The sequence below is a fragment of the Rana temporaria genome, chromosome 3 (assembly GCF_905171775.1).
Source record: "Rana temporaria chromosome 3, aRanTem1.1, whole genome shotgun sequence".
In the NCBI taxonomy this organism is placed as follows: Eukaryota; Metazoa; Chordata; class Amphibia; order Anura; family Ranidae; genus Rana; species Rana temporaria.
The window spans coordinates 73,196,732-73,223,286 of record NC_053491.1 but is presented as its reverse complement, the minus strand read 5'-3'; the positions used below and the strand labels follow the sequence as shown (position 1 = coordinate 73,223,286).

General features: G+C 40.7%; 1 protein-coding gene across 4 annotated transcripts in view; it reads right to left on the bottom strand.

The window, feature by feature from the left end:
• Positions 1–26,555, bottom strand: part of GCOM1 (GCOM1, MYZAP-POLR2M combined locus) — a 220,859-nt gene that overhangs the window by 57,574 nt on the left and 136,730 nt on the right. For 2 of the 4 annotated variants that reach the window (XM_040342753.1, XM_040342754.1), the window contains exons 12-17: positions 24,879–24,984; positions 22,429–22,512; positions 21,729–21,829; positions 11,826–11,873; positions 11,140–11,178; positions 3,037–6,217 (exon numbers count right to left, since the gene is read on the bottom strand). In XM_040342753.1, coding sequence (XP_040198687.1) covers positions 6,103–6,217; positions 11,140–11,178; positions 11,826–11,873; positions 21,729–21,829; positions 22,429–22,512; positions 24,879–24,984 — 493 coding nt within the window. In that variant the 3' untranslated portion in view covers positions 3,037–6,102. Of the gene's footprint in view, positions 1–3,036; positions 6,218–6,296; positions 6,385–11,139; positions 11,179–11,825; positions 11,874–21,728; positions 21,830–22,428; positions 22,513–24,878; positions 24,985–26,555 lie in introns of those variants that run through there. The other 2 variants (XM_040342755.1, XM_040342756.1) reach the window with 2 other exon arrangements.

Below are 26,555 nucleotides of genomic sequence, written 5' to 3'. Positions count from 1 at the left end.
CAGTCCAATGCCGTATCATGGGGGGAGCACCACCTGCCAGGGGATTGGAGGACCAGGTATGTAAAACTGTTTCGCCTCTCCCCTAAACGAAACAAGCTATTGACCGTTCCAGTGCGGGCACAGCCCCACTGCATGAGATCATTTCTAATTTCCCAGTTTGTTGGGCTTTAAAGGATATCTATAGTCACAGCATACACAATTTTATAGCATCAGCGTTGCAAATCATAGTTATTTTTGACAATCCAATAATCACACCCTTAACAACATAATGGACGACGAAACATGTAGGGTGGAGAGGCAGTGGGTGATGTCATCATACCAGACGCAGCGGCCATTTCGTTGGTTTGAAATTTTCCTATTCTAATGCAGATTTCTGTGTTTTTAAATGCAAGTGCACTATTTTACTTAAAGCAAATGTTCATTTTCAACACATTTACTGTACTGCACTATGAGATACCTCTGCCTTTATTTTTGGCTACTACCCATTGGGAGCTCTGATGGTCATCAGGGTAGGAACAACCACTGAATTTGTTTGCTCAAGGGAGAAGGTGAGAGATGTTCCATTTCTGAAGGACATGTTTGGCTGCGCTTCTTTACTGCAAGGTCAGATTTAATTGGAAAGAGGCTGTCCATGTGGTTTGAGGATGAAGGTTCCTAGGTCACACATCTTTTTAAGCACCATTTAATGCAAGGACTTTATGGACTTACTCGATATATTTTAATTGTTTGCATTTCTTTCTTCACCTTTTGGCAGATTTTTAATATTAGGGCTGCACTGTCTTTTATATAATCCAATATGTTTGATTGCAAAATCTCCTTTTTATGCTGTGAGTGCTGCCTGTCTGTTGGCCTTCTCTTTCTACAACTTTCTGGATTTACTGAATGCTTTGCAGCTTCTTCTCTGCCGTTTACTTTCAATTTCTAAAGGACTACATATCCCATGGTACCTTTCTGCCTGCAAGCCATGATTTCTGTACTGACTCTGCCTCTGGAAACTACTCCTCCTAGCACCTCTGTAGATCAGAAGGAAAGCTAAACTTGAACTGTGACACAGCAATGCCTACTCCCAATGCACAGTGAATACATGTCACAGAATTCAAAGAAATAAATGTGTGGGAGTTTTCACAGAATAAGTTTGCAAACTTCAAGGCCCCTTAGATTTACAGATGTTAGAAATAATTGAAATACGATGTGGAAATAAATATATATGATTTTAGATTTTACCATAGATACACTTTAAGAAAGAAAAATAAATAGGCCACCTTATATAAGCGCTAGTAAGCTGCAATATATACATTTTTGGTTTTTAAGTTTAGATACATGATACAGTTTAGATAGGTGTCAAACATAATGTAAACTTATATAAAAATAATAATAGTTGGACTGGGCAATGATCGGAACGATGATTTACTATGCTTCAGTAATGAATAGACACAGGAGTGATTGGTACCACTCGCTCACTTAGTATATTCAGGAAAGGAAGGGCAAGTAAATTATATATTTACTGGCACCTTCCCCCACTCTCTATCTTGAAACATCCCCCTGTGTGGTCACAGCAGCTGCCCACAGGAGAGGAGGGAAGCTGGCAGCACTGCAGGGAAAGGGGCACAGAAGGGGCCCCGGACAGCAAATGGAAGGGGAGCATGTGCTAGAACCAATCCCCCTGCAGTGCAGCCAGAGGGGGAAAGAAAAGGAAAAGCGGGAAGCACTGCAAGGGGAGGCAGAAGAGGATCATTGTCAGCAATAAGACAGTTCTGCCATACCTCCTGCTCAACAGGTGCCCATACGCCCTTTTGACCTTCTGAGGCCTGAGCCCAGTACACGAGAGCTGGCTCTACTACCTTAGCAGCCTGGCCACACACATCATGATTTAGTCTTTTTTGGGAAAAATGCTCAGAACCAAAGACAATCTTCTCTTCACTCAAACTGAATATCCACTATTCACTGCAAGTCAGATGCCTTGCAGTCTATTAAGGCATCGGTAAGTAGAACCAGTTCATCTCACACCATCTACAATTTATCAGCAATGATGGATGAAACATTTCTAAAATAAGTCGTGGAATGTTGGTCCCCCAAGATCTGTGATTACTATCTTTTACATTACATACAGGGAAAACCATGCATAAGAGTTGTAAGCCATAGGTACTGTGAAACAATCAGCAAAAGTATGGGCACCTCATGGATGCTTTATACTAGGCAGATAACAAAAAAACATCTGCCACATCAGTTACAATTGAATAGTGTGACTTGAGACCATGTGTTGTGCCGACATTCCAATATATACTCAAAATAGAAGAGAACGTGGGTATGTGAAATTTTGACGGCACCACAAATGACTGCAATCAGAATATCTTAAAGCGGAGTTCCACCCAAAAGTTGAACTTCCGCTTAAACCACTCCTCGCCCCCTTACATGCCACATCTGGCATGTAATTTCTTTGGGGGGGGTGGGGGCTTCATTAGGAGTGGGACTTCCTGTCCCACTTCCTCCTTCCGCCCAGGGACCGCTTAGGCGACTCGTCATATCGCCTTAGGCGGCCCCTCCTTGTAGGCGATCGGCTGGGACACGTGACAGGTCCCAGGCGATCTCCTGTCCACTCCTAGAGCGCAGCGCGGCTCATGCATGCGCAGTGAGTGCCCGGCTGTGAAGCTGAAAACTGTCACGGCCGGGTGCCCACAGTCTGAATGGAGGCACCGGCTGAGGGAGGGAGAGGAGCAAGGTGGCCGCGTCGCTGGACAGTGGAGCAGGTAAGTGTCTGTTTATTAAAAGCCAGCAGCTACACTTTTTGTAGCTGCTGACTTTTAATAAACATAAAAAAGGCTGGAACTCCGCTTTAAATGTCCTCATTACTGTTGTCCAATAGATTTCCCCTGTGGAAGAGCAAGACTCAAAACATGTTGGAAACTTGGGCTTATGTTATGTTTACTGATATATGGACAAACAGGTTTTCACATCTACTTATGTCTGGGCTAATGCAGTGATCTGGATGAGAAGTACATTATATTTTTAGCCTAATTTCTATGGGATGTTTTTATGCTGTTAATAATAAAGTTATGTAAATTGTATCCATTCTATTGTGTGTAATATTTGGTGCTGTCAAAATTCTGCACACCCGCTTTCTCTTCTATTTTGCACATCAGAAGTTCGTGATTTCACCAAACAATATACTTGTAACATCATTGATGCATTACTATTTAATTAGTAGACAGCTTTAATGACAATAAATACAAAACTGTTCAAAGTTAACTGAATCTCAGGCAGTGCACATAGAACAGAACAAGTTTTTGCACTTATGAAACTTGTGTTTACAGCAGCCTTTCTCAACCCGGGTCCTGTAGATTCTCCCGAGGATGCTAGGGGCTCCTTGAGTAATTGATGGTGAATTGATCTCCTACTTCTCAACCAGTGATCACCAATGCAAGACGGTACTACACTGGCCACCAATTTTGTGGGGGCACCACAAAATTGTATTGTCTGTTTTCCTTTCCAAATATTATTATTCATTTGATTTCCAGATTATTGTTGTACAGAGCATTGATGGAGGATGTAAAAATGATCTGCCCTCACCGTCAAATGTGCTAAATATGCAGTAAATGTTATTCTTATATTTATAAATGTTACCATTTATTTATAAATCTAATGTGCCACAAACTTTAGGTAAAATTATTTTTAGCAGGGGTTCTCTGAGACAAGAACAGATGAATAGATTGAGAAAAGCTGCTTTAGGACATTTGGCGGTGTATATAAATTTAGTGGGCAAAGCTTATTACAGCTACAGGCTGGTTTGACATTTTGCCTAAACTGAGCTTGGATTCTAAGTAGAAAATTCGAATTCCCTGTTGGGGCTTTTGTAGATGGGAAAATGCAGCTTATGTTCGGGTACATTCAGTTTTCATTTGAGATCAATTTATCAAGTTCCAGAGATCCTTCTAAGCTCCATCAGACATGTTGCTGAAAGAGAATGACCTCCCTCCGACTTTCACTTTCACTCAACCTTCATCTGACCTTCTTTTGACCTGCTTGTGACCTACTTCTAAGCTATATTAAAGATGCTTCATTGACCCTTCTGCATTCCCATTGACATGTGTGGGAAAACGTATTTCTGATGCAAACAAATGAACAAAAAATAATTAGTAGAGATGTTGCAAAAATATATTTTTTTCCATTACTTTAAGTATAATACAGAGCAATGTTTACAATGCTGATTGTAGAAAACACAGATGAAGCACCCATAATACGGTGTGTTTCCAATAGTCCAATGATAGACAGTTTGTTTCCAATAGTCAAGGTCCTTCCTTCCAAGCTGTAAATTACATGATTAACACCATAAGACTAGCACTGACTGTGCAGATTATTGTGTATGGTGGCTTTGCACAAGGCCCTGTTGCCTGGTCATTAGTAGACATGGACCAGTATCTTGCCCAACCAATGATTCTTGTTTACAATTGGTGTTTGTATTCCACACAATCAACATTTTAAATAATGACCTTTCTGTGAAGGATGTCCAATCACCTATAAAAAAACATATTGGTCATTGGAAGCATCCCCAAGTACGTGGCTTCTATATTGAAACCCCCCTATTACCCTACTCACTGGGTAGGAGCAGCACTACGTTCATCTTTGCAGGCCTGCAAGAATGTGTTTTTTGTATGACATCCTCTTTTAAAATTCTTAATGCATTTTAACAGATGTAACTGAAATATTTATGTCTGTTTCTATTCCTACATCTTCAGTGCAAACTTACTTCTTAATGAAGGGAAAGGAAGAGTATTGGTGAGCCTCTATTTGACCAAGTTGGACTCGTGAAACCTTGTTTGGCAGAATAAAATTGCATAAAGTACAATAATACATTTTGTTCATGGTTACAATACAATGAAGTGCATTTTATTTACAATGAATGAATTCCTGAACTGTTGGCAGAGATTTAGGTTATAGACATGCAATGGAGTGCAGCAAAAACAAGGTGTGAATGTCAACAAGGTATAGCTGAAGCTAGGGTTGCCTTTTAACCAGCATGTTGTTATCAGCTTGGTTGGTAAAAATGAGACCAGAGGACAATACTATTAAGATAGTGACATAAAAAAGAAGGCTACACAGCTGGTAGCCCTTGCTAAAGCAGCAGGTACATAATGCTGGGCAGTCTTTAACACCTTTTTGGCTTATTTCTTGTGAGCTTGGCACCAGATACAAAAATGACAGCAATTAGTAAGTACATTGCCAGGCCAAATAATAAGCTTTACATAGCAAAATGGTAAATATAATTTTGTGATGCAACACTATTACTAATCACTGCTAGGTGTGCACAGGGTTGATGCAGGGTTTTCCTTGGCTCTAAATCCTGTCATAGCAGGGAAGAGCCTGTGTTCAATCAAAACCCATGTTCAGACTGAACCCTGGAGGATGCTGTCAGTGCCAGCCCAATCAGCTGAGGCTGGGGCATTCCCCGTCCTGCAGCTGCACTTAAAGAGACAGGAAAGCTCATAACATCATTGACCTAGTATGACCACTTGGCCATACTGTATTAGTTTAATGCCATTAACTTAATCATTTATCGACTACGACCCCATGACCATGTTTACGGAATACCCTGGCTGCAGCTGATTGGGCTGCCACGAACAGCTTCCTGCCAGGTTCGGACCAAACCCAAGCTCTTCCCTATATCACAAGTGGTGGGCAGCTAATATGAAAAAGCTGATTCATCATGAATAATGGCCAGTCAGATACAGAATTTACACCATCATTTTCACCCAGTAGACTCCCACCCCACTGAATGGTACAGAGCTGATGGAAACATTTCCATGTGATAGCGCTGTTCTAGCCTAGCAGTGTAAAGTGGTTTGTGCAACAGAAATATACTGCACTGCATTTAATATTTTGCTATGCAGGTTTAATTATTTCAGCATGGCATGTGATCGAAAACTGCATTTATCCTTTAAATTTAAAGCATCTTCTTCCCTGACATATCTGCACCGGCCATACACTTGTAAGCTCTTTAGTCTTTTAAAATCAACTCTTTGGATCTCTCATCATAGCAGTCTTTGAATGTATAAGTTGAGTAATTAGCAGAAGCAAAGTTGTGTTTCCTCTTCGGATATCTTCAATTTAGGACACCTTGTTCCTCATACTCAGTTGCAAGACCCTCATGTAAGGGGTGCATGCCCTTTGATAAGGTGCTTTTCCATCAACTTCAATGCCATTTTCTCTGCAACCATTAATCCTATTAAAAACAAATAGACTGTCAGACCCCTATTACTAAACATTGATTACCCACAAACCTTGGTGGATCTTCCTCTTACATAGTTCATCGGACTTAGATTTTCTAGGCCATAATTGGTCCGTCTTGTGCATTCCTGTATTTTACAAAGCCATATCAGGTTTCCTTTGCTGAACAAAAATAAAATAAATAGATATAAACAAACCTCTAGGTGCTTGAAGGTCAAAATGGACTTAGACCTTACGTAGCTCTAATTTTATTTTAATGTTTTTACTACTAGAAGTACATGAGTATAAATGTAAGTTTTATCTTAGCTTATTTAAATTAATAAACAACTTATAATGTAAATTGTTAAAATGTTAACTCTTAAAATCACTATAAACAATGATCAATATACAGTGCCTTGAAAAAGTATTCATACCCTTGAAATTTCCCACATATTGTCATGTTACACCAAAAAAAGTAAATGTATTTTATTTGGATTTTTAATGTGATACTTGAGACTGGGACAGAGATTCACATTCCATCAGGACAATGAACCTAAACATACAGACAGAGCTACAATTGAATGGTTTAGATCAAAGTATATTCATGTGTTAGAATGGCCCAGTCAAAGTCCAGACCTGAATCCAAATGAGAATTTGTGGCAAGACTTGAAAATTGCTGTTCACAGACACTCTCCATCCAGTCTGACAGAGCTTGAGCTATTTTGCAAAGAAGAATGAGCAAAAATGTCACTCTCTAGATGTGCAAAGCTGGTAGAGACATCCCCAAAAAGACTTGCAGCTGTAATTGCAGCGAAAGGTGGTTCTACAACGTATTGACTCCGGGGGGCTGAATACAAAGGCACACCACACTTTCACATATTTATTTGTAAAAAAAATTAAAAAACATTTATCATTTTACTTCCACTTCAGAATTGTGTGCCACTTTGTGTTGGTCTATCACATAAAATCCCAATAACATATATTTTATTTATATTTTATATATTCATGTGGGGGAACACCTAAAGTCACTGCAATACCTCTGCTGTAATAGAGCACCAATCACCGTGGATTTAAATACAGAACTTTTTCTCACATATAAGTAATATGAATGTATAGACTTGGATAGAGTCTGAAAATCATCCCGTTGGACATTACTTTATTTATATTTTAGGTACAACCTTGGTTGTGGACTGAGACTTCCTTTTCTGCACCTTTTTTTGCACTTTTACATATATTGTTTTTTGCACTTTTATATTTACTGCTTTTTTCTTTATTAGTTTATGCGCACGGCCATTTTGGATTATATTTATGCATAGTATGTTACATGTACAGAATAATACGGCACTTAAGGAGTTACTGTGTGTATAACACAGATTACATAACCTATATGATCTATTAGTGATTATTTAGTATACACATTTACAGTTTTCATATACTGTTCACATTTTGGGGATGATACTGGCATACGATTAGTCATTCCTGGTCCTAACCAAATTTTTAGCCCACTTTGGCCCTGGAGGTCACTCTCCAGGTATAGGCAGCGCCAATACCCCCATCCCAATTCTTTCATATTTATGTTTTTGGTTGTAACATGACAAAATGTGGAACATTTCCAGGGGTACGAAAACTTTTTCAAGGCACTGTAAAAATACCAAGTCTACATGTAAACATTAGATACTGTATGAACTACTTATTTTTTCATTAACCCCCTGTAAAGTGTATGCACAAATTCAGGACTTGTAGATCCCTCTACTCACTCCACCTACATATATGCATTGTAGCAGAGCCCGGCCTCCAGATCATGCTAGCATCTGTTCATTGTCTGCCACCAGCTGACTACCTCCCCTGAATACTGTATTATGAGGATCACCACCCCTTTAGAAGAACATGCAGCAAAGCACTAAAAGAAGAGCGTTATCGTACTTGGAAGCTGAAAAAAAAGATAAAGTTTAAGTTAACCTGCAAAGGTGCACCCCGGAACAGAAAAGGGTTTATAGCTAAAAATGCAATGAAAAAATGAAGTTACATGCAACTATGAACTCTAGAAGCAGCCATGCTAGCCTTTTTTGTAGAAATTATGAAAAGTCAGAGAAAATGTTCATACACATCCTCTAATATTTAAACCAAGTACAATGAAAAAATAAAAATATAAGCATAGATCACTTTACATAAAATTAGAGGAAAATATAATTATATTCTTCAAAGCAAACCAGTCACAAAATGGTAAATTCAATAAAAAATGCATAAGCGGAGGTAACCTCAACCTAAAACAAATCAGTAGATCTAGGGCATGCGTCTCCACACTTTCTACACAAAGGACTAAGTTACTTTCCTAACTTTGGGGGGCAGGACTGTTGGGAAATGACTACTGGGAGTAGGAAATGCCTTGGCTTGGTGGTTAGTGGAAATAAAAAAAAGACATAATGGCTGTGGTTGGTAGAAGGAGGAATAGTGCTCCATCTCTGGTTGTAGTGGGAGGAATTGTCCCCCATTGTTGGTGTCAGTTGGAGGAATTGTCCCCCAATGTTGGTGTCAGTTGGAGGAATGGTGCCCCATTGTTGGTGTCAGTTGGAGGAATGGTGCCCCATCGTTGGTGTCAGTTGGAGGAATGGTGCCCCATTGTTGGTGTCAGTTGGAGGAATGGTGACCCATTGTTGGTGTAAGTTAGAGGAATGGCGCCCCATTGTTAACCTGGGTATACATGCAAAGTTATTTTTTTTTTTTTGTTCAACCAGCAGATTAAGAGAAAAAAAACTCACAGATCACTGCATCCACACAAGTGATGCGAATGCAAGGTTCTCCGCTGCTGCGCTATTGTATTCTGACAGTAGGGATCTGCGCCCATCAGAATTGAAAGAAGCTTGTTAGACATGCCTCTGTTGAAATTTCGGCTGGTTCCTGCTGAACTGGTTGAATTTCAATATGTGAATACCCAGCTTTAGAATTAGTGGAAGTAATACTGCCCCCATGTCCAAAGTCACATGACAAATCCCACAAATGTGAATGGAGCTAGACTACTGCGTCCATGGGGTAACAATGCTTCTGTGTGATTTCACTGCAGAACAAACAGTGTTGTCATCCTAATAAAGGAATTGGAAAAATAACGGATCTCAGACAGGATCAACAGATAACTAAACTGTTACTGGGCTATGTAGAAAAAGAAAAACTGCTGTTGGAATGCTAGTAAAAGACTGCAGCACACGTGTTGCTTTTTTATTTCCCCCATAATTCTACTCTAAAGGACGTGACTTTTACTTTGTTACTACAGCTCTCTTCACGGAGTTTAAAGCCTGACTCACACCTATGCAGGTTGCAGTGTGCATATTCCAGGTGCATTTTGCGTTTTTCAATAAACATTTTTGATCCATTCAAGCCTATGGAACCAAAAACCAGAAAAAAGTCCCTGGCCCTTTTCATAAAAAAAAAATGCACAGATGTGAACTACATCCATAGGAAACCATGTTAAAAAACAGACTGTAGTGTGTTTCTGCAAAACTAAAAGCGCACCAAAAATGCATAGGTGTGAACCAGACCTTAGTGAATATGCATGATACCTAGTATACTAGAACGCACTGAATAAGTATATGATGAATTACACTGAAGTACCACTAGTGAAGTTTTCTTTTGTCCTCTTACAAGTATACAATTTTTATCCTTTTTTGTACTGACTTTACAATTTTTAGGTAACCTGTACAACTATAGCTTTATTTAAAAAAAAACTGTATGGCTAATAAATATAAATGAGAGTTATTATTTTAAAAAAAACTTTGAATAATATATTATATATATATATATATATATATATATATATATATACACACACACACACACACACACACACACACACACACATACACACACACACTGTATATACATAAGGACAGTGGTTGAGCTTTACCACTCATTCTCACAGGGAATGTACTAAAAGCAAATAGACTGTGCACTTTGCAAGTGCAGTTGCTCCATAACTTAGTAAATGAGTGGAAGCTCTGCTGATCTCCATCATCCATTCATGTACAAACAAAAATTCATATTTTTTTTATATTTCCTTGTATGTGATTGGGTAGTCTGTGCAAAGTGAAGCTTTATCTTGTTTATTAAAGCGGGAGTTCACCCGAATTTTTTTTTTTTAACATTAGATTGGGCCTAATTACGGGAAGCAGAATCGGGTGTTTTGTTTAAAATCAATGCAGTACTTACCGTTTTAGAGATAGATGTTCTCCGCCGCTTCCGGGTATGATCTTCGGGACTGGGCGTTCCTATTTGATTGACAGCCTTCCGACGGTCGCATACAGTGCGTCACGAGTTGCCGAACGTCGGTGCGGCTCTATACGGCGCCTGCACACCGACGTTCGGCTATATTCGGAAACTGGTGACGCGCTGTATGTGACGGTCGGAAGGCTGTCAATCAAATAGGAACGCCCAGTATCGCAGCCCATACCCGGAAGCCACGGAGAACAGCTATCTCTAAAACGGTAAGTACTGCATTGATTTTAAACAAAACACCCGATTCTGCTTCCCGTAAATTAGGCCCAATCTAATGTTAAAAATTGATTTTTTGGGTGAACCTCCACTTTAAGCATAGAGCACAGTCTATTTGCCTTTAGTAAATCAACCCCAGAGTGTCATCTGACTCACTAAGTGGTCAATATCTTATCTCAACAGGCAAGCGGAAGAAACCAAGTAACTGTACTGCATCACTGAGTGCAGCCCCTAGTGGCTGTTCTGTTTATTCAGCGCAATAACAAAAATATGGAAGAACAAGTTTGTAATTATATTTAAAAAAATCTAATAAAAAATGAAGGTAAAAACCTAACAATTAAAAATGTAAAATGTGTGCTTACTGAAAACAAATTATACTCCGCTGTTAAGCCAAATATATACGTTTTTGCATCTGAAAACTATAGACACCTTTTTTATTTATAAAAATAAACTTACTCTGAATTGCTTGTACTTGCTGGTGTGTTCATGGATACACTACATGGGAAGAATAATTAACAATCAGAATCATGTTTTTCTTTTTTTAAATGTGTTATTAATTTTTCAAAATAGCCATACGATAAAAACACAATGGACCACCTAATCCCATACTCTATCCAATGCTAAGCAGTGCCAATAGGAAACAATAGATTGTTCTGTATTTTATGGTCACTGTGGGATTCCTTAATACAACGAAGATGCATTTTGGACTGGTACAGATTTGCATGGTTTTATTTCTGCCAGACATTAAAGTTAGGTAAAAGAAAAAAAGAGTGTAAAAAAAAAAGCCAAGGCCATGGCATGTAAAATATTCAGCTAGCCATCCAGGTATGGATATTTGTACATACAGCTTGGACCAATGTAACTATGTGTATATCGCACCTGGGTGATGCCCCTGGAATCTGGAAACCAATGAATTAAACACAGGTACTCCAGTGATCTCCATTTGCTTTCATGTCCTGCGCCGAGCAACTGCCTGACTGCATTCTGAACACAGGGGGTCAGTTGCTCGGCACAGGCGCCATGCACTTTCTCAATGAATGTAAAGTGTTCAGTGATTGGTGGAGGTGGAAAGACAAGACAGGGATGTCACATTCTGAAGGTAACACTGCTATTATCTTATATATAAAAATGTATAAACTTACTCTGCAGTGATTGGCGCTGTAGGAGTTTTTGGTATGCTCACAGGTACACTAAAGAGGATAAAAGTATTAATGATTGGCTTTAAATGAAACATTTACAAATACAGAACATTGCTGTAATTGGATTTAGTTGTTTAAAAATAGCTCTGATATACCAAATGATGTTGGGTGTGTTTGAAATGCAGTATGAACGCAGTACAAACGCAAATGCACAAAAAAAAAAGAATGTATTTCAAAAGAGCCTAGTTTATGTCATTGCAGTGCTTTTAAAAAAGTAGGGCATGCTGCATTTTGAACAGAAGGCACTGCATGCACACGTAAATGCACTGCAAATGCACGCACATGTATACACACGCAATGCAAAAACTTTTTAAGATTTTTGTTTTTTTTCAAGACACTGCAAACCTATGTATGCATAAAAACGTATTGCGAATGCATGTAATCACACATGAAAAAAACGCACATCGAAAATGTGAGGATTGTGGTGTAACCAAGCTTATTTACATCAGATGCAGGTGAGGCTATTTTTAAACATAGTAAACGAGCATATACAAGAAAAATTAATGTATTTCATCTTTTGCTGCTCGGGGATTTCAATCTCTGGGCCAATTCCTCACAGGATCCCGTGGCCGATGCTTGCATTGACCACCTGGAAGGATTTGGGCTACAGCAACTAGTACGCGGGCCCACGCATGCTTCAGGTCACACACTTGACCTAATTTTCAGACAAGATCTGGAAATAAGTATTTTGGAAAATGAACCATTGCCATGGACAGATCACCATGCAATCAAATTCATAATTTCCAAAACTCCCCCATTTATGATAACACCTAAGCCGGTGACAACACACTGGACTAGATCTCAGAAGAAGCTCCACTCGGAACTCTTCAAGCATACCTTAGGAAATAAAATAAAAACAATACAACCACTCCTAACTGCCTCTGAAACACTAGAGGCCATAAATACAGCCCTACTACAGTCAGCTGACTTAGTAGCACCAAAACGCAAAGCCCACATTCGGAAAAATAAATCCAGCTGGTTCAACAACCAGCTGGCAGTGCTGAAGCAAGAGCGCAGAAGGGCGGAAGCCGCCTGGAAAAGAAGCGCTACAGAGATGAACCTCATCATCTACAAGGAAATAACAAGAAAATACCATAAAGAAATTTTCAAGGCCAAGAAATATTTTTCTAAGGCTATTGACAGCGCCCAAAACTGCCCCCGCGAACTCTTCAAGCTGGTCACTCAGACCATGAATCCAGGGTGCCTTGAAGCCCCCAATTCAGACACCCAGGAATTCTGCAATGAATTGTCGCATTTCTTCATCAATAAAATTGAGAAAATCCGGGAAAGCATCCATCAAAACAATACCCCCTTCAACCCCCCCCTCGATCCCTTACATAGCACCCAAAGAAATGCTCTACAACCAGCAAAGTTCACTCTGAACCCCATCTCCATCGATGTCACAAAAAATGTCATCGGTGCTCTGCGAAACAGCACAGCACCCAATGATACCATCCCTACTAAACTGCTGAAGGAATGTGCCGACATCCTGGCGCCATCCATCACGCAGCTTATAAATAAGTCATTTAAGGAAGGCATAGTGCCCTCCCAGCTGAAAGAGGGCACAATCCAGCCCATCTTGAAGAAACCTACCCTGGACCCCAAGGACCCAACTCATCGCCGTCCCATAACAGCCCTCAACGCTCTCTCCAAGGTAATGGAGAAAGTAGTGGTACAACAGCTGCAACAGCATCTGGATACCTACAATCTACTTGACCCATTTCAATCAGGTTTCCGTCCCGGACACGGGACGGAGACAGCATTGCTCAAAATATGGGACGACGCCCTTGAAGCCGCAGACGAAGGAGAATCTTGTCTCCTGGTTCTGTTAGACCTTAGCGCAGCCTTCGACACGGTAGACCACAAACTGTTACTGACTCGGCTGGCCGAGGTAGCCAGAGTCGCAGAAGATGACTTACCTTGGTTTTCCTCCTTTTTAGAAAACCGTTCACAAACAGTAAAATTGGGACCTTTCACTTCTGAAAAGCGCACGGTGTCATGTGGAGTCCCTCAAGGATCTCCCCTGTCACCGGTGCTTTTCAATATCTATCTTCGCCCTCTTTTTGAAATCATTAGTAACGAAAAACTACTATATCACTCATATGCAGACGATACGCAATTGTATTTTCGCATCTGCAACAAAAATGATCATCATGCCAGTTTAGAGAAATGTCTCTCTTCAATAGAAAACTGGATGACAAAGAGTTATCTCAAACTCAATAGTTCTAAAACAGAACTTCTTCTGTTTCACGCCAGTCGGAAGAATCAACTAGCAACAACCTGGATACCGCCGCCCATTCTGGGCAAATCCATCACCCCTAGCTCCAAAGTCAAAAGTCTCGGTGTCATCTTCGACACCTACATGACAATGGACGCACAAATAGGGTCAGTAGTCAGCGGATCTCACCATCTGCTGCGCCTACTACGCAGACTGATTCCATTTATTCCTAAAGAAGACGTAGCAGTCGTGGTGGGAACAATTGTGAACTCCAGACTGGACTATGCAAATGCCCTGTACCTCGGACTCCCAAAGTACCAAATCTCTCGTCTGCAAGTCGTCCAGAATACGGCTGCCAGACTTGTGACTGGGAAAAAACCATGGGAATCAATCTCACCTTCGCTGAGAACCCTTCACTGGTTGCCAGTAAAGGACAGGATCGCTTTTAAAGCACTCTGTCTGACACCTAAGTGCATCCATGGGAAGGCTCCGCAATATCTATGCGAAAAGATAAAAGGCCACAACGCCAATTGCGTATTGCGATCCACCGACCAAAATCTGGTCCAGATACCCAAAGCCAGATACAAATCCAAGGGAGAAAGAAGGTTTGCGGTACAAGGTCCTAGACTATGGAACGCTTTGCCAACCAGCATTCGGTTGGAGGAAAACCACCTGACCTTCAGAAGACAGGTCAAAACTCTGCTTTTCTGATGCTCTGGAAAGACAGCAACAACTAGTGCCCAGAGGCGATTCAGTTCGCATGTGCCGCGCTATATAAGTTTTCATTCATTCATTCATTCAATGAGCCTAGTTTACACTATTGTGGTGCATATATGTGTGTTTTTACAAAAGTACAGAATTCTGCATTTTTTTAAACAAGTTTTTCTTTAAAAATACCTGTAAACACGATAAAAACACACTGCATTTGTCCATGCAGAAGTGAACACTGAATGTAGGGATTATGGTGTAAACGAGCCCTAAAAGCTTACAGGGCTATGAATTTCAGTTTGACAGCTCTGTTCTTGTCCTCCAGATTTTATGAATTATCCCCTGTATCAAAGAACTAGTTATAACTAAGAGCACTTCAGCAGGGTAGTGGTACCATATTTTATTGTACCTGGGCTGACCAATATATGACAATCTAGAAGTTTGACTAAAGTCTAGTACACGCAGTTGAATGTTGGGCGGCATCAGCCAGTTCAATAGAAACCGGACGACATTCGGTCCGTGTGCTGGGCAGCCAGCCCAACAGAAGCCTGTCGAAGGGACATGACCAAAAAAGGTCTTCTGATTAGGGTGCATTTAACCATTTCTTCGGCCGCTAGCGGGGTTAAAAGTGCCCGCCAGCGACCGAATAGCGCTGCTAAAACGACGATAAATCGTCACTAATGCTAGCGGCGCTTTACCGATACACGGCACGCAGCTCAATGTGAAAGGGCTCTTAGTGTAGTTGCAAGGTTTTCTCTATGCGTAAATGGCCTACACCTATAGCAAGGGCATTACCCAACTTTATTCACAGCTGCACAGTTTGTTTTTATATACAGACACAAACACTTGCATAGGTTATTTTCTGGTAAAGGTGAACTAACTATTTAAGTTTGGACTCACAGTGGTGCAGAACTGCAAAGAAGCATCTAGTGGGCATTTTGTTGTGAAGTTGTGGTTCACCCACGCTTCATGTGTTCTGGAACCATGTACCAAATCGGTGGCCATAGCCCATCCATAGGCCAAACACCACGGTTTGGGTGACTGAACCATCCCTTGACCGGTATCATATGCAATTACCTTCTTGGCTCAATGCACTAAATCAGCTGAATTGTTTAGAAGGCTCAAGGCTCAGAACGGTCTACCAAGTGTCTCCTTTTCCAATTGAATATTCAAATATTCACTGTTTACTTGTTGCCTTTCTCAAGTATCTCCAAACATTTTAAACATTTGATGATACATATCCTGATTGCCGCTAGGAGACTCATCTCTGTACATTGGAGATCCCATAATGCCCCTTCTCAGGTGCAGCTCCTAGACTCCATAGCGAAAAGACAGATTGAACAGCTAACAACCAAAATAAAGGATACTATGGGCCAGATTCACAAAGGGGATACGACGGCGTATCTCCTGATACGCCGTCGTATCTCTGTTTCTATCTATGCGACTGATTCATAGAATCAGTTACGCATAGATATGCATAGATAATTGTTTTACACTGACGGATCTTAGGATGCAGTACCGCGGCCGCCGCTGGGGGGAGTTTGCGTCGTAAACCAGCGTCGGGTATGCAAATTAGGAGTTACGGCGATCCACGATGGATTTTCACATTCGCTACGTCACCGCTAGTCTAGTTTCCCGTCGCAAATTTAGTTGTCGTTTTGGGTGCCCTAACTTTAGTCAGCAATCGTATTGCTGTCCAAAGTATGGCCGTCGTTCCCGCGTCGAAATTTAAAATTTAACGTCGTTTGCGTAAAACACGTCCGGGAATACAGAAGTACGCTACGCGCGTCGCCGTTTGAAAAAATGACATCACGGCGCGCAAAGCACGACGGGAATTGCGAAACTGAGCATGCGCAGTAGGTCCGGCGCGGGAGCGTGCCTAATTTAAATGGCACACGCCCATTTGAATTGGCCCGCATTGGCGTAGTTTTCATCGCAAGTGCTTTGTGAATCAGGCAGACTTGCGGCGGTGTAACGTATATATACGATACGTTACGCCGCCACGATTCTACGTGAATCTGGCCCTTAGAAACTATTAGACATGGGATGTAACATCTTCTTGACATTTTCCTCTCTTTGCTCAGCTGATGAATGTCAATCTTTTTTATATGCATTACCCCTGTAGGACTTCAAATTTGCATTCTGTTCCTTCCCAGAGGGTTTGGACATGATACCCAGACTTAACCATTGTTTTTAAATAATTCTTTCTATTGTTTTTCATGACTTTCTTAGGATGACAAATGAGATCTATCTATCTATCTATCTATCTATCTATCTATCTATCTATCTATCTATCTATCTATCTATATATATATATATATATATGATATATAGTGTATGCGTCTTCGCCTTCGTTTTATTGTCATACTACACTGACATTTTTTATATATATATTATTATATATTCAGTGTGCTACCATATTTGTATCATATCCTTCTAATGTTACTCTCTTTAAAAAAAAAAGAATAAAAATGGAATTAGGAATAAAGCAAAAATGTTAAAATATTCGGTCCAAAGGATCATGGGTTGTGAGATCCAACAAACAGACATAGAAGTTATAAAACCTTTTAAGTATAGTATTATGCACAAAGTCTATTTTACATGTATATGTTGTTTAGTAATATAGTTTTTTCAGGGCGTTTGCAAATGTTCACGCCTCTTCCTGCGTTCTACACAAATGCATCACTGGCAATACTAAATTTAAATAAAACAATGGCTATTTTAAACCTATTTACATAGGCAGATGAGAGGTTTGTAATAACCAACACATATCATTGTGTAGAAAGGAATGCAATCCAAAAGGAAACACGCTTTGGTAGATTTCAAAAGCTGGTAAGTCCAGTTTGTTTCAAAATTTGAGGCTTTATGTCAGCATGATATACACGGGAATAGTCCACATGTTTTTCAGGTTAAGCATGTATGTCAATACGGGCTACCGGCAGTCATGACTACTAGAACAATTATTGTGACTGTCCATGTGACAACAAAACAAGATAAAAACACATCGATGGATGGATTTTTACTGCCAAGCAAGAATTTCCGGTATGCTTCTGGTAAATAAGCACTAGATGGTATGTAGTTCAAGTATTACTTAAAGGGCAATGCCACTTTTGTGGGGAAAAAATAACAAAGTTACCAAAAAATAATATAGTGTATTCAATTGCGACACAAGTCATTATAGGACATGGCACTTTTTTATATATGTTGTATCCACAGTTACCACTCTGTGCCATGATACAACACAATAACTTTATTGACAAGTCATATTGTAATTGAATGCTATTAAAAATATCTTTCCTTTTCAATCTGCAGCCACTGTAATTTTCTGAAAATGCAATGCAATATGGTTACCTGGAGGTGTTCTGTACACAGAATGTGTACAGAACGCCCCCAGAAACATCAATTTCTGCTTGTGTGATTGGCTCATGGAGTTTCCCAGAAGTCTGCACTAAGATACAAATCAGATTTCAGGCATCCCGCAACAAAAATGACATTTTTGGTGAGATACTCCCAATAGGAACACGTCTTAAGGGATGGAGGCCCAACAGCTTCCTCATTAGTACCCTGCAGCTGCTGCATTGATAATTATGAAACCACTCCCATTAGACTCACTTGGCACAGGGGCACAGAGCAACAAACAGTGATTTCTTCAGAATAACAAAAATTTAGGAATCTGCAGCAAATGTTGTTAAAATCCTTGCAATGTACATAGATCACCCTTAGTGGATTATTTTTTCTCAACAAAAGTGCAGTTAAGCTTTAAAGATTTTTTTATGGAATCTGAATTAATCTGCAACCATGCAACAGTAAAGCCTCGTACACACGACCGGTTTTCTCTGCAAAAACCAGCAAGATAACTGCTTCTTGTCGAGATTACCGTTCGTGTGTACAAGGCTTTCAGGTTTCTCTTCAGGAAATCTGGCCAGAATCTTGACGAGAAAAAAAAAAAAAAAGAGTACCTGCTCTCTTTTTTCTCGTCGAGATTCTTGTCGGCCTGTTTCCCGACGAGAAACCTGAGGTTGTGGATACTTGCCTGTCCCCGTGGAAACCCGCGCATGCTCGAAATGACTTTGACGCATGCACAGTAGCTTCCACGGCATAGGTAGGGTGAAGCAAGATGGCTGCGACAGCATCGAATATGACGAGTGCATGCTCGTTGTACGCGATGACGTCACTGCGTTCTTTCCTTTCAAGAGAACCGCGGTTCTTTTGAAATGAAAGTCTGTACACTCGGGCGGCAAGAGTTTCTTGCCAAGAATCTCGTCAGGAAAAACGTCAGGTTTTTCCTCATGAGATTCTCGGTCGTGTGTACGAGGCTTAAGAGCCCCAAGGGGAAAAAAACATGCAATAAACACTTGAAGTGTATCTAAAGCCAAAACATGTATTAGTTCTGGAAAGTGGCGAGTGCTCGGGATCCCTTTTAGGCGTTTATTGCTGTCTTTGTATCGTCCAGGGAAAGTTAGGGTAGTGTTCCTCAGGGAGCTATGAAAGAGTTCAAATAAATGAATGAATGGTCATCTTTGCTGCCAAAGACAAATCCTGACTTTTAGCCCCTGTGACAATGGACCCCAGGACATAGTGGTGGAGATTAACGAAAACTGGTGCACAGTAACCAATCAGCGTCTAACTTAAGCTTATTTAATTAAAGGGGTTGTAAAGGTTTATTTTATTTATTTTTTAAAATAACAAACATGTCATACTTCCCTCCACTGTGCAGCTTGTTTTGCACAGAGTGGCCCAGATCCTCGTCTTCTGAGGGTCCCTCAGCAGCTGTCTCAGCTTCTTCCCCGCAAGAGCTAAACCCCCTTCGGGAAGCGCTTTCCCAAGGGGGTTAGCTTGCAGGCGCACTCCCGTGATACAGTCAACGGCCAGAGCTGCCGACTGTATCACTCGGCCCGCCACGTCGCGTCATTGGATTTGATTGACAGCAGCGGGAGCCAATGGCTGTGCTGCTATCAATCATCCAATGAAGAGCCGAGAAGCCAGCGCATTCACGACGGGGGGCTGGGGGGCGGGAAGCATCAGATGTTTTTTCAACTTAATGCATAGGATGCATTAAGGTGAAAAATAGCGAAGCTTTACAACCCCTTTAAGCTTTGACAATAAAACATAGAAGCAGATTGGTTACTATGCACAGCTGCATTACTGTATTTTCTGTGTGCACCAGTTTTAGTAAATCTCCCCCACTATGTCCTGGGTTCCATTGTCACAGGGGCTACATTTCTTTGTTTTTGGCAGTACAGATTACCATTCATACAGTATCTCACAAAAGTGAGTACATCCCCCACATTTATATTTTTTGTCCTGTGGTCTGATGAGACCAAGATACACTTATTTGGTTCAGATGGTGTCAAGCGTGTGCAACCAGGTGAGAAGTACAAAGACAAGCGAGTCTTGCCTGTAGTCTAGCATGGTGGTGGGAGTGTCATGGTCTGGGGCTGCATGAGTGCTGCCGGCACCAGGGAGCTACAGTTCATTGAGAAAACCATGAATGCCAACATGTACTGTGACATACTGAAGCAGAGCATGATCCCCTCCCTTCGGAGACTGAGCTGCAGGGCAGTATTCCAAGATGATAACGACCCCAAACACATCTCCAAGATGACCACTGCCTTGTTAAAGAAGCTTAGGGTAAAGATGGTTGACTGAACAATCATGTCTCCAGATCTAAGCCCTATTGAGCATCTGTGGGGCATCATCAGAGGAAAGGTGGAATAGCGCAAAGTCCCTAACATCCACCAGCTCTGTGATGTTGTCATGGAGCAGTGGAAGAGGACTCCAGTGGCAATCTGTGAAGCTCTGGTGAACTCCATGCCCAAGAGGGTTAAGGCAGTGCTGGAAAATAATGGTGCCCACACAAAATATTGTCCAAATTGGGCCCAAAATTTCATTTTCACTTAAGGGTGTACTCACTTTTGTTGCCAGCGGTTTAGACATTAATGGCTGTATGTTGAGTTATTTTGAGGGGATAGCAAATTTACACTGTTATACAAGCTGTACACTCACTACTTTACATTGTAGCAAAATGTCATTTCTTCAGTGTTGTCACATGAAAACATATAATAAAATATTTATAAAAATGTGAGGGGTGTACTCACTTTTGTGAGATACTGTACATTCAGTTAAACCCTTTCAGAGCTCTCAAAGGAACACTACCTCACATACTCAGATCACAAGGTTGCTCAGGTTCTGAAATAACGCTACAATTGGATTTGGGATAACACACTGAGCACATGCCCAACAACTTGGGCTTCAACCTTCATTGTTTCCTGCTGTTTTCCACCAGCAGGATCTGCCTTAAAGGGACAGGACAAGCTGAACATAGATGGATCAAAATTCAGTCGGTCCTTGCTGAACCATGTGTGGCTGCTCCTGCTTGAATGAAAGCCGATCTAATGAACATTGTCCAATGAGCTTGTTAGAAAAATGTTCTAAGTCAGCAACTGCTGCTGGTCAGTGTATTCCATGGGTCTTCAAACTATGGCCCTTCAGTTGTCCAGGAACTACAATTCCCATCATGCCTAGTCATGTCTGTGAATGTCAAAGTTTTACAATGCCTCATGGGATGTGTAGTTCCGCAACAGCTGGGGGGCTGTAGTTTGAGGATCCCTGGTGTATTCTGACAGCAGTGAGAATACAATGTCTCAGTGGGAATTTATTTATCCACCTTAATTGTGTGGATGGAAGAATCCGTTCATCTTTTATTTTTGTTCAGCCCACTGGCTGAATGAACAGAAAACAATCCACCCATGGCCAGTCCTAATCCCACTGTGATTGTCCTAGTTACCAAGCAACCTGGGATACCTCTTACCTTGCATAATGGACTCGTCAATAATGGCCACCCCTTTGGTTTTGATCTCTACAATATCGATTTCTTGACCAATTTTCTCTACCACTACCGAAAATAAATTATTGTTTACCTCGGTTGGAGATCACAGGATGTCTCTGCATCTTTGGTCTCCGGTGTTTCCTTTGGCTGATTTGCCATTAAATACTCCATCTTGTCTTGTAATTCATTATTCTAAAAAAGACCGTAAAATTGCATCAGAACAGTTTTAAGCCTGCATTCACGGTTTTATTTTATCAAACATGCCTTGGTGCATATAATATATATTTTTTTCTTTTGTTCGAAACTGCACTAGTGTTGTGTGATTAATACTAAATGTACAGGTTAAAATTAAAAATCTGAAAACTAGACAATGCTTTATAACATGAGTCACTATAAATACATCTTTATCAGCAGTATATACTAAAACAGCCCCAATAAAAGACTTCCGTCGCTACACTTCAAGAAAGGGAGGTGTATAGTTATTCAGTCAAACAAAGGCAGCACTGTACACCAGCTTATACTTGTCACGCATTACAACACTGCTGCTAATTTGAGAGAATAGTCCCAAAACTGTAGTAGTAATGACCAGAAAAACACCATGAAGCCTAACCTTATCCAAAGCAAATAGACCATAATAAAGCCTATTTATGTGACACACTAAGAAGCTACAAATGACTGCTATTGGTCTGCAAGTGAAGTCATCTTCAAATAGGCCAGAGGTTCTTCATTGTGGCCAGTTTACCACTGAGTCATTTATAAACAAAACAGGAAAAACTGATTTTACGTCATACCTCTCCTTCCAAAAGTGCTATCCTTTCCAGCAGCTGTTGAATAAGCAAGTCTTTGTAGTGGACCTTTTTCCTTAGAAGCTCAATCTGCATTAAATAGAAAATCAGTTTTCAGTATCAATTCTGTATTTTACTTTATACATTGCCTTATCAGAGCATATAACCAGCTCCATTGGCCTGTAAAGCCTACTACACTCTATTCGTTTTTGTTTTTTTCATTCAACCCAGCAGGGCTGAACAAAAAAAACGGACAGCTCTGGAGGAGCCGCTGTACTAACAATCCGATATTAATACAGCGATCTCCCCTGCTGTGTTATTGTGTTCTGACAGGGGGATGCTCGCTCTCAGCCATTGGCTAAGAGCACTGATCAGGAGCCAAATCGACATGCCTTTTTTGGTCATGCCCCATCGACAGAAGTCCAACCGGCTGCAGTACACACATTAAACTGGCCAGTGCCGCCCCACATTCTTCCAGAGTGTACTAGACTTAAGTATAAGGCCCCGTACACACGACCGAGTTTCTCGGCAGAATTCAGCCAGAAACTCGATCGGAGCCGTATTCTGCCGAGAAACCCCGGCCGTGTGTACACTTTCGACCGAGGAAAGCGACGAGGATCTCGTCGGGCCAAATAGAGAACATGTTCTCTATTTCCTCGTTAGTCAACGGGGAAACTTGGCTCGCCGAGATCCTCGGCAGCTTCACAAGGAACTCGACAAGCAAAACAATGTGTTTTGCCCATCGAGTTTCTCGGACGTGTGTACGGGGCCTTAGGGTTGAGTCAGGTATTTATACTATTTTATGTAAAACATTTAATATATTGTTGTTGTTTTTTGTTTTTTTTTCATATGTTGGTTGAACTGAATAGTGTCTTTTTTTCAACCAGATTAACTATGTAACTAATGAACTCGTATATTAAATAGGGTCAGCTTTCAATGTGCAAGTTATAGTCTTACTAAACTATAAAATAAAATAAATCCTACATGTTTAAATATAATTACAAATGTACCTTCTGGCTCTGTCATCCTTCCATTTCAACTCTCAAATGCAAGCTTTTTTTCTGCTATTCTCAGACTTCCTGCTCCAGGGTGGTTAAGTATGTTCTCCATGCTCCCCTTGCACCCTAGTGTATGTGAACCTACACAATGTGCCCAGACATAACAGGCACTGCTTGCTCTACAATAGTACCAGTGAGGTGCCTTAGCGGAGGATTGGGAGCATGCACAGCCATGGCAGCTGGTGCTAAATATTTTAGGGGGGTGGAAAACAACCCACCTCCCCGATGGGTTGGACAGGGAGGCGACGATCCACGCCTTACCTTCCAATGACGAGACGGTGCTGGATCCCAGAAGTGGCTGTTGTTGCCCCTCCGCCCGCTGCTCCTCGCTCCAGCTGGTGACAGGTCACCGAATCTGAGGGAACATGGGGCCCTCGCTTCTCCTCCCGGCCATACAGGAAGTGGGTCTTAGGACTCCTTGGCCAATAGGGACTCAGGACCTGCTTTCTGATTGGCCAGGAGGAGAAGCAGGAAAACATTAGCGAATATGAATTTGCTAATGTCACACAACTGGATGGGCTCAGTACCCTGCGCCCCCAGCCCACCTTATTTTAAGCCAATTAGAGCTTCAGGCTTTAATCATTTAATCAAAATACACAACATTAAAATCCACATGTCCTGCGCCCTGCATGGAGATTAGGGGCTGGACGCATGGATTAGGGGTCTGCGCCCCTAATGGAGCATCCGCCACTGGTGCACAACCAAAAAAATAAGCTTGAAAACATCACTTTTTTTGAAAATCAAAAACAAAGCTGTGATATAGGCAGCAGACAGAAATGCCACACTATAGAGGGATATGCCTTGTTTGTATTTAATGTCTGAGGTTCATAACCACTTTAAGGAAGAGCGAATAGCAACTTTCTAGCTGATTTATGAACAAGAGTTTTAGAAACCGTTACTTCCAATCCTTTATAAAGCAACTTTTTAGGTATCCATGATGTTAAAGCAGAACTTTGACTTAAAAAAAAAAAAAAAAAAAAAAAACATGTTTTGCCATCATGGTTAATTGTTTGCCTGAAGAGACTCAAAATGGCTTTTCTGACAAAATATATTTCTTTTACTTTTGTAACACTGCCTGATGCACATTAGGCACTGTAGTGTACAATTACGGGAGATGCAAAATAGTGAGTGCCAGGATGTTGGGATTCTGGCTTATTGGAGCAGGAGTCAGGTGCTGTCTTAGGATGAGGGTTCCCAGAACATGGTGTTGCAGTGCAGGGCAAAGCCAGAGGTACATTTGTCATAATATTGCTAGTATTTGGTGCATGCTTTTTTGGTGATGGTGGTGGGGGGGGGGGGCAGTTCTGTACCACGGTTCCATGCCATGTGGCTTTGTAGACAAAAGAAGAGAAATATCATTTAAATGAGCTCTTCTATTAAAAGATTAGCGAACCTCACCTCTTCAATCATATGCTTTACTTTCTTCTGTTGGCAGTGAACCATGTCATCTAGGTGCTTGATTCTCTCTCGTAAACTTGTTGCAGCCTCTTCTAAATTCTGTGTCCTGGAAGAACAAAGCCAGGAATTTTATTTTACAGTACACCCTACGTCACCCAGCGCGTGCTCCGATCAACCAACCAAAACCTTCTCCAAATCCCCAAATCTCACTACAAATCTAAGGGAGAACGTAGATTCTCAGTCCAAGGACCACGGCTCTGGAATGCTCTACCCACGACCATCCGCTTGGAAGAAAACCATCGGGTTTTTAGGAAAAAACTGAAGACCCATCTCTTCTGAAAGACCTGTACAACTTTGGATGCCAAGCGCCTTGAGGCGATTAAGTTCGCATTTGTTGCGCTATATAAAAGTTTCTCACTCACTTACTCACTTACAACTAAAGATCAGATACAGGGACTCTGCAATTATGATGATATGTATCAAGCTGTGATAACCCACACAGAAACATTTTGCAGGTACAATTTATAATAATGCAAATCTGCTATGCAGCACAGGGGTCCCCAGTTTGAATCCGAAAATCCAAAAATAAGAAAGAAAAATCCAAAAATTTGAAAGAACGAAAATCCCCAAATTCTAAATACTAACTAACTAATAATAACAACTATTAAATTATAGATATTCTAATTTGTCTACGTAAATTAGTTAAAAAACTAATTTGGAACTAAATGAATGGCACATGTCTAGTATGCAGGTAGGTTACCAGGCTCCTGTCTAAATTGCCCTCAGTATGTGTGTACATGCATGTGAGATAGGGACTTCAGACTTTTACGCTTTTTGAGTGCAAGGACTGATGTAAATATACAACATGTATATTGTTGGCACCATCTAAAATAACTGTAGTAAACAACATCAATAATACTTTAGTGATCAAACCATTTTTGGAAACTTTATAAGAAGCAGAAAATGTCCACAGTACTAACACTAGCAAAAAAAAAAAAAAATTGAAAAAGAAAAAAAAATCTAATAAACCTGAAAATAGTAATAAAATGCCCATGGTAAGTGACATAGCAGACACATTTTCCATAAAGTACACTGCACCACTGGAAAAACAAAAAATAAATCAGTAAATATTTGTGCAAACTGCCATTTCTAAAGGTGAATGAGGCTGCTGCAGTCTTTAAAATGTGCTAAACATACACATTGATAAACCATATAAGTGTATAAGGAGACAATGCTGCTAATGAATAACTGTGAATACAAATCAGTAAGCTCAAAATACATAGACACCAACATAGAACATAAAAATTAAGTGTAAACCAAATAAAAGTCCAATATAAAAGTCAAATAAAATAAAACAAATAAAATACCTGGGACTTATTGGTTATATTGACCTTTTCTAGAAAGCTAAATGTAAATTTCCATTAGGTTTTATATTCAAGTCTGGACTTCTCATCTACTGCATCCTATACTTTTAATATTAGCCTCTGACGCAACCCATCACGTAATGGGGAAAAAAACAGGCAGATGAGACAGGCCCAGGATGCAATTTACATTGTAGGGAGCCCCAGAATAAGGGGATCAAATAGACATGCCAGATTTAGGTATAGTCACCGGCAGGTGCCCGCTATGTCATACCACTAGCACTTTATTACCTTTTCCTGACTGCATATTCCCTTT